Source organism: Oenanthe melanoleuca, chromosome 22 (assembly GCF_029582105.1).
Source record: "Oenanthe melanoleuca isolate GR-GAL-2019-014 chromosome 22, OMel1.0, whole genome shotgun sequence".
Lineage (NCBI taxonomy): Eukaryota > Metazoa > Chordata > Aves > Passeriformes > Muscicapidae > Oenanthe > Oenanthe melanoleuca.
Genome location: NC_079355.1, coordinates 550,221 through 567,346, shown reverse-complemented (window position 1 = coordinate 567,346; position 17,126 = coordinate 550,221). Strand labels below are relative to the sequence as shown.

At 53.8% G+C, this 17,126-nt stretch overlaps 1 protein-coding gene across 4 annotated transcripts in view; it reads right to left on the bottom strand.

Annotated features, from left to right (window-relative positions):
* The window catches only part of GFPT1 (glutamine--fructose-6-phosphate transaminase 1), a 30,642-nt gene that overhangs the window by 1,715 nt on the left and 11,801 nt on the right, over positions 1-17,126 (bottom strand). For 2 of the 4 annotated variants that reach the window (XM_056508542.1, XM_056508540.1), the window contains 11 exons: positions 15,228-15,333; positions 14,217-14,380; positions 12,276-12,371; positions 11,916-12,013; positions 10,788-10,908; positions 8,421-8,578; positions 5,927-6,041; positions 5,498-5,625; positions 4,616-4,783; positions 4,140-4,301; positions 1,898-3,175 (listed from right to left, as the gene is read on the bottom strand). In XM_056508542.1, the coding sequence (XP_056364517.1) occupies positions 3,131-3,175; positions 4,140-4,301; positions 4,616-4,783; positions 5,498-5,625; positions 5,927-6,041; positions 8,421-8,578; positions 10,788-10,908; positions 11,916-12,013; positions 12,276-12,371; positions 14,217-14,380; positions 15,228-15,333 (1,361 nt within the window). In that variant the 3' untranslated portion in view covers positions 1,898-3,130. Of the gene's footprint in view, positions 1-1,897; positions 3,176-4,139; positions 4,302-4,615; positions 4,784-5,497; positions 5,626-5,926; positions 6,042-8,420; positions 8,579-10,787; positions 10,909-11,915; positions 12,014-12,275; positions 12,372-14,216; positions 14,381-15,227; positions 15,334-17,126 lie in introns of those variants that run through there. The other 2 variants (XM_056508541.1, XM_056508544.1) reach the window with 1 other exon arrangement.

The window sequence follows — 17,126 nt, the reverse complement described above, 5'->3', positions numbered from 1 at the left end:
ACTCCATGCTTTGAGGCAAGTTTGGTACATTCAGGTAGGATCTAAAATTAGCCACAGCTAAACACTGACCTGCTACTTAAGCTACTTAATTTCAGTCCCTCCCTCCACCCAACATCATCCCTGCTGATGGCACAAGGACTGCCAGGGAGAGCCAGGGAGGGGACAGGCCCAGCTGTGCCTGGTGTGGGTCTCACTCTGCAGAGCTCAGTGCCTGGGCTGGGCTGGGCTGGAGCTCCAGGTGAGGGTTCTGTGGCACCCACCAGCTCCAGCCCCTGGGAAAGGCTCTGGGGGTGCTTTGGCTCTCTCAGCTCAGGGCTGAGCCTGACCCAGCACAGGGTGTCCAGGCAGCTCTTTGGAGGTCCCCAGCTCACACAGATGGCCCTGCCCAGGAACAGCCCCAGGCCAGAACTGCAGAGTGCTGCCATGACAAACCTGGGAGAAAACTGCCCACAGCCCTTCTGCAGCAAAGCCAGGGAAAACCTTTCTGGCTGCAGCATGTTCCATGTGCAGACAATTCCCACGTGGAATCCTCTGAGAACTGCCAGGCAGAAAGGTGTGCTGAGCTGGGAGCTCTCTGCTCTTTGGTCATTAAACCCCCCAGGACCTCAGGGCTGCCCTCTGAGTCTCTGCAGGTGAGGAACAGAGTTACTCACAACAAAATAAACTGTGACCCAAGTGGGCAGGAATAGCAGCTGCTATTCCAGATGGCAAAGGCTTGATCTGTATTTCTTATTTACCTGTGGCTCAATTTTAGACACAGGGCTACTGAATTTTTCAACACCTCAGTGAGGAAGGAGAGAATTTCACTGGCTCAGTAAGCAAAACATTCATTTGGGAGAGCAGAAGACTGACTGGCTGTTAATAAATACCACGAGACATCCTAAAAGTTTTCTAAGGAGAAGAGAAACATTGTCTGTTCATGGAAATGCAACACGTGGACAAAATGAGGTAAGGAAAGCTAAAAAGAGTCCTTTGTACATTCTCACTTCACACTGCATGGCAACAACAACAACAAGGAGATGCTTAACAGGTTCCTCAGCAGAGGAATTCTTCACAGGTGCTCCAGAGCATCCTTTGGGCCCGAGCCTGCAGCAGCAGCACTGCCCCATCTGAGCCCTCAGCTGGGCAGGGGGTGGCACTACTGCTGCCCTGAGCACCAGTGCCTCCAGCTGCCAGGAACTGGGATTTGTCTGGCCCAGCACAAGGCCAGAGGGCTCAGCACGACCCCTGCAGCTGCACTGTCAGCCTGGGCATTTCTAACTCACACTCCTGCTCTGTGCTCCCCTTGGCACACAGCAACCTCTGCCAGCAGCTGTGCCCACCCTGAGCAATGCTGGCTGCAGGCACAGAAAAAGGGCCTCAGGTCACTCCCCTGAGGGGCTGCTCCACATGAGACCCTGCTCTGAGAACAACGATGGGACACTGCACCTGTGCCAGGGGAGCCAGGGGAGCCAGGGGAGCCAGCCCTGCACAGCTGAGGAGGAGGAGGAGGAGGAGGAGCAGCTGTCCCCACCTGGGAGCACTGCACAGCCTCCTTCTTTCCCCAAGGACAATTATCACCTCCAGGGAAGCAGGGAGGGCCCCAGGTCATGCTCAGGCAGAGGCTGGCACAAGGCAGTGCCTCACACACAGCATTTGCTGAACTAAAATGCAGCATTTACCACTTTGTTCTTAACAGACACTGGCAGCACAATGTGCTCATGAATTAATATGAATGGGGCAGATTAATAAACACACACTCTGGCTTGGAGAAGCTGCTTCCAGGCACACAGCATTTCATCCCCATCATGAACTGAGCCTTGAGCTGACACTGATGAAGTGGAAGAGTCCCTGGGGGTTCACACAAAGCAGAACTGACAGTCCTTGGAACACCTTGCCCATGGACCAGCTGGGTGACTGTGCCACCCTGTGCCAGGAGCTGGGCTGGCAGGGACTGGGCAGTGCCCAAGCACTGCACTGCCTAAAGCCACTTTTCAGGGGCAGTAATGACCTGGAATATTCACCAGCACCATTTTATACCTTGTGGCATGGTTTTACAGTGCCTGGGTAAAGCTAATTCTAAACCCAGCAAGTTGGGAGGAAATTCACCTTTTCACATCAGGAAATACATAACAACTGCCCTTTGGTGACTCTGAAAAAATCAGGTTTTGAGCCCTGATGATACATTTTGTGTCATTTTTGATTCTCTTCAAGCTTGTTATAGAAATATTACCAAGGTATTTATTTCTGTTGTGTTTATGGAACCTTCTTATCCTCTTCAGGTGTGTCTCAGCTGGGTCACTCAGGTCTGTCCCACACCTGGGTCACTCAGGTGTGCTCACAGTGCCCCTCAGTTCAAGGGGAAAATCCTCAGCACAGGAAATCTTCCACTTGTTTTAAATGCCCAGCACAGGAACCCTCCCCTTGTTTCCCAAGCCCCAAGCAGCAGCAGGCAGCAGCTGTGAGCCAGCCCTGGACTCTCCCCCTTGCCCTCACCCCTCTGGCCCTGCTGGGCACTCAGCACTGTGCCACTGTGCTATGGGATTGTCCTGCTCTGGTTTTTGGCATAGATAAAACCCTCCTGGAGCAGCTCCTGGCACACTCACCAGGTGCCCAGGGAGGAGGCTGTGCCAGCTCAGTGAATTCCCTTTTCACCTGAGGCAGGAATTTACCCCAAAGGCTTGCCTGCAGTTTTGTTCACTGGTAAAACATCTGCACAGCATGAGCAGCAGCAGCTCTTGCTGCAGGTGTGTGTCCTGGTGTCCTGCTTCACTGCCTGAGAGCATGACAGGCACTGAGTGACTCCAGAGGTTTCTCATCAGAGACTGGAATGAGCCACACTGGGCAAGAGACAATGACATCAGCTCAGAGTAAAGTGGAGGGCCCCTTTCCTAGAAGACTCAGCAATCTTTAAGGAAAACCTTTTAACATCTTTCATGGAAGTCTACTGATCAAAAAAACCCAGAGCTATTGACATAGCATGTGGAATCAACTGGACAATCACTACTGTAATGGAATTATGGTGATCTGATACACAAACAACGATTTACCAAAATAAGATTTACCTAGGGGGCTTTAAAATCGAGTTATTTTGGTACCAAAAAAAGTCTTTCATTTAATTCCCCTTTGCCCCTATGAGTCAGATGGTCTTTCACTCTACAGTTACGGACTTGGCCAGATTTCTTGGAAAATCAACCTGCAGAGAGGGAGGAGAAAGAACAGGCTTGTGAGTATTTACACACTTTGTTTGTCTGTGTATAGCTTTGCAACATGTGGAATGTCTATCTGTGTTTCAACTGAGAACAATCCAACATATTCTCACATTAATTTAGGCCAGTGAGTGCAGAGAACATTCCACAGCCTCAGTTGGTACAACTGCTGTGTCAGAACTAAGGGGGAGTCCCTCCTTAGTGGCTCACAGGTAAGAGGTCACTGGTAAAGCTGGAGGCCAGTGTCTGTCCCAGGATCAAACAGCCAACCCCAAAGTGTGCCAAACAGCCTGGGGAGGATTGGCAGCCTCCCTTCAGCTCCCTGCAGCCCTGCAGAGCACAGGCACCATCCCAGCTGAGCTGCACACACTGAGCTGGGCACTGCTGGGGCTGGCACAGGGAGCTGGGGCTGGCACAGGGAGCTGGGGATGGCACACAGAGCCCAGGGCTGGCACACAGAGCCCAGGGCTGGCACAGGGAGCTGGGGCTGGCACAGGGAGCTGGGGCTGGCACACAGAGCCCAGGGCTCAGAGAGCCCAGGGCACACAGAGCCCAGGGCTGGCACACAGAGCCCAGGGCAGGGCACAGGGAGCTGGGGCTGGCACAGGGAGCTGGGGCTGGCACACAGAGCCCAGGGCTGGCACACAGAGCCCAGGGCAGGGCACACAGAGCCCAGGGCTGGCACACAGAGCCCAGGGCTGGCACACAGAGCCCAGGGCAGGGCACACAGAGCCCAGGGCTGGCACACAGAGCCCAGGGCAGGGCACACAGAGCCCAGGGCAGGGCACACAGAGCCCAGGGCTGGCACAGGGAGCCCAGGGCTGGCACACAGAGCCCAGGGCAGGGCACACAGAGCCCAGGGCTGGCACACAGAGCCCAGGGCAGGGCACACAGAGCCCAGGGCAGGCACACAGCCAGCACACAGCACACACAGGGCAGGGCTGTACTCACATCATAGCCCCTGAGCACGGCCAGGTGGAAGGCCAGCAGCTGGAGGGGGATCACACTCAGGATCCCCTGCAGACAGTCCACTGAGTGGGGAACTTTGATTGTTCTTTTGTTGTTCTTAATGGTCTCGATGTCCTCCTTGTCACAAATCACCACAGGCCGGCCCTGCAACAGAGGGGAGCTGAGGGAAAGATCTGGAAGGTTCTTTCCTCACTTTTGTGCAGTGCCAGTGGCAAAACTTCATAGTTCATTTGGAACCAAACAGCTTCACATGCCCTGGGCAGCCTGCAGGATGTTTAAGGGTTAAACAGACCATGCCAGGCTCCTGCAATTGCTGCAAGAGCTGCTGCAGGAATGGCCAGAGTGTTTCCTGAGCTCCCAGGGGCAGGGACACCACAGGGGACGGTCTGGGTGTCTGTGAAGCCCTTTCCTATTAAAGCATCACCCCTGGAGCACTGCAGAGCTTGCCAAGGCCTCACCTGGCGGGCAATGACCTGCTGCAGGGCGTTCTGGCACTTGGCATAGGTGTGGTCTCTCATGATGATCATGATCACAGGCATCAGCTTGTCCACCAGGGCCAGGGGGCCGTGCTTCAGCTCCCCAGCCAGGATCCCCTCCGAGTGCATGTACGTGATCTCCTTAATTTTCTGGAGGGGGAAAGGAATTAATGACACTGTGAGCAACTTTGTGATGTTTTTGTAACCATCTCAGTGAAGTCTTGCACTTTGTAAAACTCAGCTCTGGCCAAAAGCCAGCTGCAGGCAGAGCCCCTGGCTGGGCTGTTTGCAGGCACCAGCACTTGCACTGTGCCACCAAAGCATCAGAGCCCCAGAACTCACCCCAGCCACCACAGCCACCCTCCCAGCCCGACTGGGCAGGCAGAGGCAAAGAGGACACGTTAGCATGGCAGGGGGGACACAGCATTGAGAACAACAGCAATATCAATATGGGGCTTTGATCCAGTAAAGCATTCCCAGTGTGAAAACACACTCCTCCAACCCACTGCAGGCTGTGCCATGGGAATCCCCCAGCAGCAGCCTCAGCACTGCCATGGTGACTTCCAGCTATTTGTAATCATGGGACAGTTTGGGTGCAAAGGGCCCTTGAAACCCATCCAGTCCCAGTGGGCAGAGACACCTTCCACCACCCCAGCTGCTCCCAGCCCTGCCCAGCCTGGCCTGGCACTGCCAGGGATCCAGGGGCAGCCACAGCTGCTCTGGGCACCCTGTGCCAGGGCCTTCCATCTAACCCAATGCTGGCCAACACTCCAGAGCCATGGCTGCACTTACAGCTGCACCTGGAGCCAGCTGCTGCTCAGGTGTGAAGCTGTGCCTGAGCCAGCTTCAAACAAACAATCTTACCAAGGCTCCCTCCAGACACGTGGCATAGTGGTAGCCACGTCCCATGATGAGCACAGACTTCTGATGGTACAGCTCTGTGGCCAGCTTCTGGATCTCATCATCCATGCTCAGCACTTCTTTAATCAAGTCTAGAAGGAAGGGGAAGAACCCAGACTGAGTGTGCTCACTTGTGTGCCTCACACCACACCCCTCACTCACACAGCCAGCAGTGACCTGGAAAACCCCAGTTTGCTGCTCCAGTTTGGTGGCCTGGACACCTGAGAGAAGGTGGCTACAGGGAATGGGGACAGCCCTGCTGCCCTCCTGACCCCGCAGCCCCTCCCTGCAAGTCCAGCCCTGCTGAGCCCCCCCAGCCCTGCTGAGCCCCCCCAGCCCTGCTGAGCCCCCCAGCCCTGTTCCCCCCAGCCCTGCCCCCAGCCCAGGTCCCACCTGGCAGCCCCTTCAGCCCCCGCATGATCTCCCTGCGCCGCTCCTGCATGGAGATCCTGTCGTCACACATCATCAGGGCAAACATCACCAGGGACACAAACTGGCTGGTGTAGGCCTGGGGGCACGACAGAAATGTCACTGCTGCTCAAACAGGTGGGATCCTCAGCCCAGCTGTGCCCCTGCTCTGTGTGACACCCAGGGGCAGCCTTGACTCCAGGTGAGCACTGAAAATGAACCTGGGCTCATGAGGGAAATCTCACCTGGGCCCATCTCAGTGGGGCAGGGGATGATCTCCTCATGCTCCAGGAGATTCAGACCCAACAACCAAGATTTCCTATTCTAAGCTTCCCTGTGGCTGCTAAACCCTATTTTGTGGCCATGGCCACGTCCTCCTCCACTGCAGGTGACTCCTGAGGGGACTGGAGAGGGGCAGGCACTGACTGGAGGTGTTTGGCACACACCCATAACAACCAGTCTCAACCAGCTGGGATTCTTTTGGACCACACTCAGGGAACACAAAGGCAGCTGTGATTTCCCACCTGCCTTCCTCAGGAACAGGCTCTCCTGAACTCCTCCCTGTCTGCAGGAGCTGTCCCTGCCTTTGGGGGCAATCCCTGCCCAGAGGTGACAGGAGGGCTCACAGCAGGGCAGCTCTGGCCACAGGGACAGCTGGGGGACACTGCAGCAGCAGCTGCAGCTTGGCCCCTGAGGCCCTTGAAACACAAACCTTATGAAAAGGGCTTGGGGCCAGCCTGGCACTGAGGCCATGCAGAGGTAAGATCAAGGTGTGGAGTAGTTTTGTCCCTTCCTAAGCAAGGGCCAGACAAAGTTCTGTGTGGCTCCACTGGAGGAGAGTGAATGGCTCTGAAGGAACCTAGAAAAGCTGCAGGGATGCTGCCTGGAGGAGTCTGCTGTGGAAGGGGAGCTGCTCTGCTTCATGCAGCTGCAGGCTGCACAAGCCCACAGCACCCAGCAGCCACATTAACGTGCCTGGGCTGCTCAGAATATTCTCAAAAGGAAGTTCTGGGCAACCTCAGGGCAGAAACTTCTCAAGTTTTTATTTCATATATGCACAGCTTTGGTAACACCCCATATCATCAGAGAAAAAATGCCATTTATCTCCAAACTGTAACTGTTGGCCATGTGAAAACAACAGGGACAAACAGCTCGTTCAAGAGTTTCTTGTAAGAGACTCATGAATTTTCCATGATCAAATTCCCCAATGAACTATTAAACCCAAATGTGGTTTTTGGCTGAATTTATGTAACAGATTGACATCATCTCGCCTCTAAATATAACTGAACCAAAGCAGATCTCACCATGCAGAAGCACTTCACCAAAATGAAAGGCAGCAAAGTTAAGTTATTTTATACTGTATCTCACACTGCCAGACAATCCTGCTACCTGGGCACAAATAGTAGGTTTCTGTAAAAGACCATTCCCCCATCTGTTAAAAGGATAGTTTTAATATCCCATTTTCTTTGGTGAGGGAGCTACATGCAGACAAAGTTTCCATTATCTTGTCTATTAATTTCCTTTTTCATCTCTAACCTTAAACTGAGTCTGCACCTCCAGACAAACAATGGCAAAGAGAATTGTGGCCTCTTAGGGAATCATTCCCTCTGAGAACCATTTCAATGTTTAATGCAGTTTTCTTGATTATTCCATGTTTCTAAGGGACCAGACCAAAAGCCCTCTGCAAGCTGCAGGACAGGGGAGGCACAGCAGCAGCAGGCAGAGGGCTGTGTGCCAGCCAGGCTCCCAGGAGGGCCCAGAGCACCCAGGGCAGGGCTGGGCTGGGCTGGGCTGGGCTGGGCTGAGCAGGGCAGGGCAGGACAGGGCTGTACAGGCAGGGCAGGGCTGGACAGGGCTGAGCAGGACAGGGCAGGGCTGGGCTGGGCAGGGCAGGGCTGAGCAGGACAGGGCAGGGCTGGGCTGAGTAGGGCAGGGCTGGGCAGGGCAGGGCTGTACAGGCAGGGCAGGGCTGGACAGGGCAGGGCAGGGCTGGCTGTGCCCACCTTGGAGCTGCTCTGTAGCTGCACACAGCAGCAACAGGCAGAGGGCTGTGTGCCAGCTAGGCTCCCGGGCAGGCTCCAGCCCAGAAGCAGGACAAGGCTGGGCAGGGCTGAGCAGGGCTGGGCTGAGCAGGGCTGGGCTGGGCAGGGCAGGGCTGAGCAGGGCAGGGCTGGGCAGGGCTGGGCTGAGCAGGGCAGGGCTGGGCAGGGCTGGGCTGAGCAGGGCAGGGCTGGGCAGGGCTGGGCTGAGCAGGGCAGGGCTGGGCTGGGCAGGGCTGGACAGGGCTGAGCAGGGCTGAGCAGGGCTGGACAGGGCTGGGCAGGGCTGAGCAGGGCTGAGCAGGGCTGAGCAGGGCTGGGCTGGGCTGGGCTGGGCAGGACTGAGCTGGGCTGGAGCTGGGCAGGGCTGGGCTGGGCTGGACAGGGCTGAGCAGGGCTGGGCAGGGCTGGCCTGGGCTGGGCAGGGTGGCAGTGCCCACCTTGGTGCTGGCCACGCCGATCTCGGGGCCCGCGTTGATGTGCACGCCGCAGTCGGTCTCGCGCGAGATGGAGCTGCCCACGGTGTTGGTGATCCCCACGGTCAGAGCTCCCCGCTCCTTGCAGTAGCGCAGGCACATCAGCGTGTCTGCTGTCTCACCTGGCACGGGCACAGCACCACGGGGGCACAGGGAACACACACAGGGGGACAGGGAGAACGGGGAGCACACAGGGAGAACAGAGAGAACAGGGAGCACACACAGGGAACACAGGGAGAACAGGGAGCACACACAGGGAACACAGGGAGAACGGGGAGCACACACAGGGAGAACAGGGAATACACACAGGGGGTACAGGGAGAACGGGGAGCACACAGGGAATACAGGGAGAACACACAGGGAGTACAGGGATCACACGGGGGGTACAGGGAGAACAGAGAATACACACAGGGAGAACGGGGAACACACACAGGGAACAGGGAGAACAGGGAACACACAGGGAGAACGGGGAGCACACACAGGGAGAACAGGGAATACACACAGGGAGCACAGAAAGCACACACAGGGAGCACAAGGAGAACAGGGAGCACACACAGGGAGTACAGGGAGAACGGGGAGCACACACAGGGAGCACAGAGAACAGGGGAACAGGGAGCACACGCAGGGAAGACAGGGGAACACAGGGAGTACACAAAGGAGCACAGAGAAACACAGGGAACACAGAGACACACACAGGGAGAACAAGGGAAGAACACAAGGAGAACAGGGAACACAGGGAAGCACAGAGAAACACAGGGAACACAGAGAACACACACAGGGAACACAGAGAACACACACAGGGAACACAGAGAAACACACAGGGAGTACAGAGAAACACACACAGGGAGTACAGAGAAACACAGGGAACACAGAGAAACACACACAGTGAACACAGAGAAACACACACAGGGATCACAGGGAACCACAGGGATGGGTGCTCAGTGCTGCTGCCACTGCAGGTGGGAAATGCACAAACTCCCCAACCACAGCCCCAGGGTTTGTGCTCCCTGCAAGCCACAGAGGTGGCAGCAGCCACTGCAGCCCCAGCACACTGAGTCTGAACCCCAACCACAGGGCAGTGACACCCAGAAAACACAAAACCTATCTGTAGCCTTTGGTGTAAGGAAAAGCCAGTGTTCTGCTATGGTTTGAAAAAAAGGCAGTTCAAGGGCTGTCCCTTTAACAAAAATCAACTTCATTCATTTTCCTGGTTAATGAAAATTCATCATTCATTTTCCTGGTTAATAAAAATTCATCTGGGCAGGGAGGTGGGGGCAGAAACACATTTCAGGGATGTCCTGAGCTGCTCATGGGCTGAGCTCCAGAGATGGGCTGTGGATGGAAGCTGCTGTGCCCTGCAGCTCGTGTCACCAGTGTGCTTTAGTCCTGAAAGGACTCAGCTCTGAGCACTCCTGCAGGTGCAAGGTGACAGAAAAGGACAAAACCCCCAGCAGAGCTCAGTGCCTTTCTCCTCAGTGCCCAAACCTGGCCTGCACAGTGCTCCACTCAAAGCCAGGGTGGGAATCTACTCTAAAAACAGATTTATGGGTGGGGGGAGCAAGTTATTTGAGCTCAGTGTTTACTTTGGGTTGATGAGCAAGCTCAGGTTCCAGGAAAATCTTTGTTAGTTTGCCACATGCAACACTTGAGGGAAAGGTGGAGCCCCTTGTGTGCCCTCAGGAGTGTTCCCTGTTAGACTGGGACAGGACTGGCTCTGAGGGACACAAAAACCTCAGGTAGAGCCTGACCCTTAGCCCCTCACAGAGAGGATATTCTGAGATGAAAAAAGTTGCTACAGAGAAGAGAAAAATTGCTCCCCAAAGGGTGTTTTAACCTGTGGAGACAAAGTACTGACTGGATTTAGTGTCCCAGCTGAAGATCAGTCATGAAAACCTGAAATGCAACTAAGGCAGAAAAAAAGCAGTTTTGTATTGCAGTTGCCCTTGAAAATATGAAATACCTCATATAAATTATTTTATGCCTCAGTGTGCTTTTTATCTCCCCCTCCATTCCAAGTTAGTTGGATGTTTTGTTATTCATGTCAGAGTTTCATTTCTTCTGTGGCTCCAATCCACCATAGGCTGGTGCTTTAACCAGAGAACCCAAACTGCTGCAGAGAACAGAGGAGCTGCCTTCCCCCCAGCCCAGCAGCACTCTGCTGACTGATGCAGAGGAAGCAAAGCTCCTGTTGTCCCTGCCAGCCCCAGGAGCCTGCAGCAGCTGCAGAGGGTGCAGTGTGTCCCACTCCCATCACACAGTCCCACAGTCCCAGCTGGGCCCTGCTGCTCCTGGTTTGGGCAGCAGGGAGTGAGGCTGGCAGGGAGCTCCTACCTGACTGGCTGAGGAAGAAGCAGACATCATCCCTGAACACAGGGGTGTTCCTGTCCAGGAAGTCACTGGCCAGCTCCACCATGACAGGTAACTCAGTCAGCTCCTCCAGCACCTGGCGGGTCTGGCACAAGGAGGGCAGCAAGTCAGCTCTGACACATGGTTAGAAAAACAGGGGCTTGCACAAAAAAAGCTTTCTACAGCCACACTGGAAAATATTACTGTTAACACCCTGTGTGACAATCAGGGCTGCATTAAACTTTAATTACTCACTATTGCCCACACTCAAGTCCCCACCAAGCCCTGGGAGAAGCAGCCTTGCCTTCCCTGGCACTACCAGCAGCCTGTGAGGCCAACTCCTCCCTCAAGTGGAGATTTCTCTTTAGTAGGGCTCACTGATTACATAACCTCCATATGAATTATGCAGTGCTGGGTGTCCTGGGTGACTGCAGCCTGAAAAGCTCAACCCCCCCTACACCCAGCCAAGCCTGGTCCCCACCTGGCTCCTGTTTGCATCCTGCTCCTGCATCATCCCTCCCCTCCAGCTGCCTTTTTAACAGAGCAGCTTTTGTTTTCCAAAGCCTTCCACAGGCATGGAAGGCACAGGAACCACTTCCCCAAGTTCAGCTTCATCAGCTTTGGTTTCCTCCTGCTGATGCTGCAAACTGAGTCTGGTGTTTGCAGCTTCCACAAGGGTCCTCCTTCATTCACCTGTGTGCACTTGCTTACTCTTAACATGATCAAGGTTAAGAATCAATCCCTAACCTGAAACCAATCCCTAATCTGCTTGGCACACTCCATGCACTCTGCAGGGAGACCTCAGAGCCTCTGCCAGTGCCTGAAGGGGCTCCAAGAGAGGTGAAGAGGGGTCTGGGTCAAGGGATGGAGTGGCAGGGCCAAGGGGAATGGCTTTAAACTGAGAAACAGTAGACTTGAATGAGATTATTAGGACCAAACTCTGCCCTGGGAAGGCGGGCACGCCCTGGCACAGCTGTGGCTGCCCCTGGTCCCTGGCAGTGCCCAAGGCCAGGCTGGAGCAGCTGGGACAGGGAGCAGTGTCCCTGCCACGGCAGGGCTGGCCCTGGTGGGCTCTGAGTGCCTGCAGCCCCCAGCCCCAGGCCCAGCACTCACTGCCACTCCTGCGTGGTAGCTCGTGCCGCAGGCGATGAGGATCAGGCGCCGGCACCTCTGGATCTCCTTGATGTGATCCTTCAGCCCACCCAGGTTCACTGCAGAACAGCACACAGCAACATCAGCCAGGCCAGCTACAAGTTCCCAAGATCACTAGCAGCATGTCACCATCCCCACCACCCCCTGTGCCAAAAACCATCACCAAAGGGACCGTGCCAGCAGCACGTGGCATTCTGGAGGCCCTGACCCACACTTCATCTCATCCCAGCAGGGTTTCCATCACCCACCTCCTCCCCTCCAGCCTCCCTGAGTAATGCTGGACACTGAGCTGTCAGAGTGAGGGGGGCCCAGCCCAATTACCAGTGTAGTCATCAAAGTTGACCCTTCCTCTCATTGTATTAACAACGGATTCTGGCTGCTCAAATATTTCCTTCTGCATGAATGAGCTGAAGTTACCTATGAAGAAAGACAGGAAACAAATTAGAACACTAAACCTCCTGGTAAATTAAATTTTTAAATTACCTCCTGGCAATTGCCATTTTTTCCTGTGTATGTAGGGAAAAGTTTGGACCAGACCAAGATTATTTAACTGACACTACTTATTCTGCCAAAACATCAGCTCATGATGAGAGCTTGATTCAAGTTTCTGGAAGGTGTCAGTGAAGGACAGATCCAGACTGGCAAGTTTGTGAGGGATGAGTCTTGGAAAAACCAGCTGGCTCCAAGCAGGAGGCAAAACCCTCAGCCCCACAGTTCTCCTCAGTAAGGTGTCAGTGACTAGAGGGAAAGCTCCCTTATGCTGCAGAAAGGTAAAAGGTGTTCTAAAAGAAAGGCCTTATGAAATCAGGCCTTGCTCTGCCAGATTGCCAGCCTGTCACTTCTAAGTGCAGCTTGCAGGTTCCCAGGCAAAGCAGTCTTGGGAATGAGAGCTCTTTAACACATCAGCCTAATCTGAGGGAGAAAAATAAGTAGCACCTGCATAAACATTAGATCTGTTCCATGAGAACCCACAAAGAAAAAATATAAACACCTGAGGCTTAGCTCATACACACAAACTCACCCTCTGAGCAGTGAATGAGGTAGTGAGGGAACCACCAGCCAATTGGTGTTACACACTGTGTAAAGTGAGTTATGTGAATAAAGAATTAGCTTTTCTGCACAAAGGAAATGCAGGCAGCTGATTTATTACAAGACATGGCAGGTAAGGACTTGTTTCCCCATGTCCTTGGAGGTGCTGCAGCTGAGCAGAGCCTGTCACCAGCAGTGACTCCCACCCTGAGGCAGCAGCAGGTGCCCCAGCAGCTCCTGAGACAGGGAACTGAGGAGCAAGGAACAGCTCACCAGGAGCCAGGACAATGAGGGCTGCCAGGGACTGTGCTCACAGAAAGCAGAGGAGAGGCAGAGCTTGTGACAGACTGAGCCTGGACTGGCCAGCAGGTGAGGGCTGCAGGGCTGCCAGGGACAGGTGATAAATGCAAAACCCTGAAGCAGCAAGAACTCATCTCAGGGTGTCTGCAGTGTGCCCAGAGGGCTCAGACATGCTGTGGGACAAAGTGAAAATTCAAGTGTGATGGAGAGTTTGGGAGCTTTCCCCTACAGCCCCTGAACTGGGGAGGCACAAGCACAAAGGGACTTTTGGTTGATTTGAATACAAAGTGAGGGTAGGTGGGGCTAGGACATGAATATGTATTAGGCATTGTGTAATCCCAGGCTCATAGTGAGAGCAATGTCAGATTTGTCTTTACAAACGATCTGCTGGTGGATCAAACCACCACTGGGAGAGAAAAGAAACAATGGGAAGGATTCCACTGATTGATGAATGGCAAAAGAGATTTGCTTTTACAAACAAACTGCAGGTTTGCTGATAATGAAACTGGATATTGGAAGATGAAAGAAGCAATGGGGGAAAACTATGAATTCTATAAGAATTAAAAATGAAAAGGGAGGGTTGTGCATTAGAGGGGAATCTCAGGTATCAGGTGTTTGGGAAGTCTGTGCCTCTCAAGTACCTCAGCAATGGGGAAAGAGAGAGGGAAATGTGGTGGGAAATTGGGATAAAAAGGGAGGCTGCACCCTCCAAAAATCTGAGAGATCCCAGGGGAATGCCCCATGGCCTCTCCCTTTATTCCAATAAGACAAAAAGGACTCCTCAGTCTCCTTGTCAGACACAAAGCTGTGGATTTGTGGATATTTCCCTGACACAGGAACAAGCAGAGCAGCAGTCTGAAGCGGGAGGAAGATCCCCGTGCACCTCAGCCCTGAATGACCACCGAGCAGCCCTGCAGCCCCCGAGCCACCCACCCTTCATGATCTGCTGCAGCTCCATCTGCAGGGTCTGCACGGCCCGGCCCGGGTGGTCGCCGGCCGTGCGCTTGACGCGGTGGATGGACAGGCGCCCGTCCACCACGGCCGCCACGTCGTCGTCCTCCAGGAAGATGACGCGGTTGGTGTGCTCGATGACGGCGCTGCGGGCACAGACAGACATCACAGCCAGGGGCACTGCCCTCTGCACCCACAGCCCTGCACACGGGGCTTCCTCCCCTGCACACCCTGCAGTGGCACTGCAGCTCCCAGCCGGCTCCCCACTGACTGCAGAGCTCTGAGCTGCTCAGACTAAGCAGCAGTGGGTCTGTCTGCAGCTCTGCCCTGGGCACAGGCTGCTCAGACACAGCACTTCCTTCCCTGCTTTTCCCAGGGACAAGCCACTGTCCCTCCCTCTGCCCATCTGTGAAAGCAGGGACAGCTTTGTCGCCTGCTAAAGCACCAGAGACCTGCTCAGCAGCACTCCCTGAGTGTCACTGGAAAGCTCTAAACACAGCAGGGTGTCCTGAGAGGCTCCACAATTCTCTGATGCAAAGAGCTGCACAAGGTAACCACAGCCCTATAATTCCTGGGGCAAGCACCCATTTCTCTGGAGCCACAGAACCCCAAAAACCCTGCTAAGGCTGCTGGTCTCTCCTCACCCCGCTGGGATTATAATACACCACCTTTGATGATGAAGGAATTGTGTGCAGACAATCAACACAATTCTACTCATAATTAGCATCTGTCCTGCTAATTTAGGTCAGTAGCCTCTCAGACTCCCTAACACTGGGAAATCTTAAAACAGATGAGCCTGAGGAATGGTAACACTCTAATCCAAGGCCAGTGTTCATTACTTCAACAGCAACTCTGTTTTGGTGGGTATTTGTGAAGTAATGGCCACGTGCACACAATTTCCTTTATTCACAGAGAAATCAAAGCCTCCCCACCCCTTCAAGAGAGTTTAAACAGGGTATTTTTACACACACCAGAGGTGCTGGAAAACCCTACCTGGCATCAGAAGCAAAGTAATACTCCACAGCTTTCTCCTCCACGGGGAAGAGGCAGGTGGTGCTGTCCACTCGAGACAGGTTGCAGCTCCCTTTCTTGTCTTTCCCTAGAGACAGGAGGGTCAGGGCTGCCCAGGTGGCACAGCTGGGCAAGGTGACACCCAGCAGAGCCCCCAAGGCACAGTACCAACATGAAGCACTATTTCTCTGCCTGCAGGTAGGCACAGCAAACAGAACAGCAGCACTTGTGCTGCTGTGCCCATCCTCAGTTGGTTTGCAATGAGTTCTATTGCTTTTTAACAAGTCTGCAGGTGTATTACCAGTGCAGCTTGAAGTTTAGAGGAAAACATCAGGAAAAAATCCAAATTAAAGTTTTGTGTGGCTCCACTGGCAGAGAATTCAAGGTGCTTTATGAGCAGCCACATTTCCCTGTTAAACCTGCCCTGCTGATCATTTTAAGTTGCTCCCATGTTCCTCTCTGGTCATGCTCCTCTCTGTTCTCTCTGGTGAGACTCTCCTGAGCCCTAAGAAATGGAGCAGCATTGCTCTTTCTTTGTTACTCTCAGTACTGGGGGAATTCTTCCAGAGCTGCCACCTGTGTGCCCACCCTGCTCCCCCAGCAGGTGGAACCCAAACCTGTTTCTGTCTGGCTCAGACACAGCTCAGGAAATCCAGGATTAAGAGCTCGGCCTTGTTCCTGCACTAGCAAACACAAGCACCCCATCCTGGTCAGAAAAATCAGGAAACCAGGCTGTGCTGCTGCCAGGGAGGCATCCAGGGGTGCTGGGGGACACAGGACTGAGAGTCAGCCCTGGGAAAATCTGTCCTACAAGCTCAGTGCTCCACCAAAGATCCTGTCTGGAGTGCTCTGGCAGTTCCCCATACTGTCTCCTCCTCCTCCAAACTGCTTCTTAGTGGTGAAGCTCAGCAGGGATGCAGATGAGGCACCCAACACCCACAGCTCAGCACCAGCCTCCAGCAACATTATTTGCCAGTCATTGTGCAGGGTATGAGGAGGATGGGGGTGGATTAATCAGCTTATCTCCCAAAATGGGACTATTGCTGAAGAACAGCAACACTCAAGTTACTCCATTCTATATTTATCCCATAAGCCTGATGCTGTTTCACCTACTAGACACTGATCTGATTCAGTGATGCAAGTAGAGCTTGTGGTGTTCTGAATTCCACTTCTGCAGGAGAAAATGTAAAGGAAAAATACTGCTTTCATGTTGATACTCAGTGAAAAATCACTCAGCCAGTGATTTAGAGCCCTCCAGTTCAGATATCAAGTCAAAGAGGAACACAATGCCTCTGTGTGGAGCTGAGACAGGACAGGCTGATTTGTGTTGAGAAGGGACAGAGCAGAGCTGTTAGTGGCCACTCCCACACAGAAGCACCCAGACCTGATCAGAACATGCAAATTTGCTTTCTCAAAATAGAGCAGTTCCCTGCATTGGCTTTATTATGCTGCATTGCTTTCCTGCATTACAGATTCTGCAGATTGAAGCAGATGCTCCCCCTCACAGAAAAGGGCTCTCCTGCTTCAGATGTGAGCTTGCTTCATCCCATCATGTAGGCCTGGCCTCAGAAGCACTTCAAGTGAGTAACAGATGGTTCCCCTGATAAATGAACAGGGAAGGAAGTGCCAGCCTCAGGCCAGCCCCAGAGCTGCCACCAGAGGCTGCAGCTCAGCCTCACACCACGGCCAGGGGGAGGACAGCTCTGGCAGCCCCAACCCCAGAAGGAATTCTGGGCAGTGCTTACACTAGGATTAGCAGCAGCCTCCTGCTTTAGGGATTTATTTTTAAGGTAATTGTTATTTGTAAGGAAACACTTTTTCCTTCTGCAGCCAGAGCTGCAGGAACACTCAGTACAACCTGCACTGTCATCAGTTTTTGCA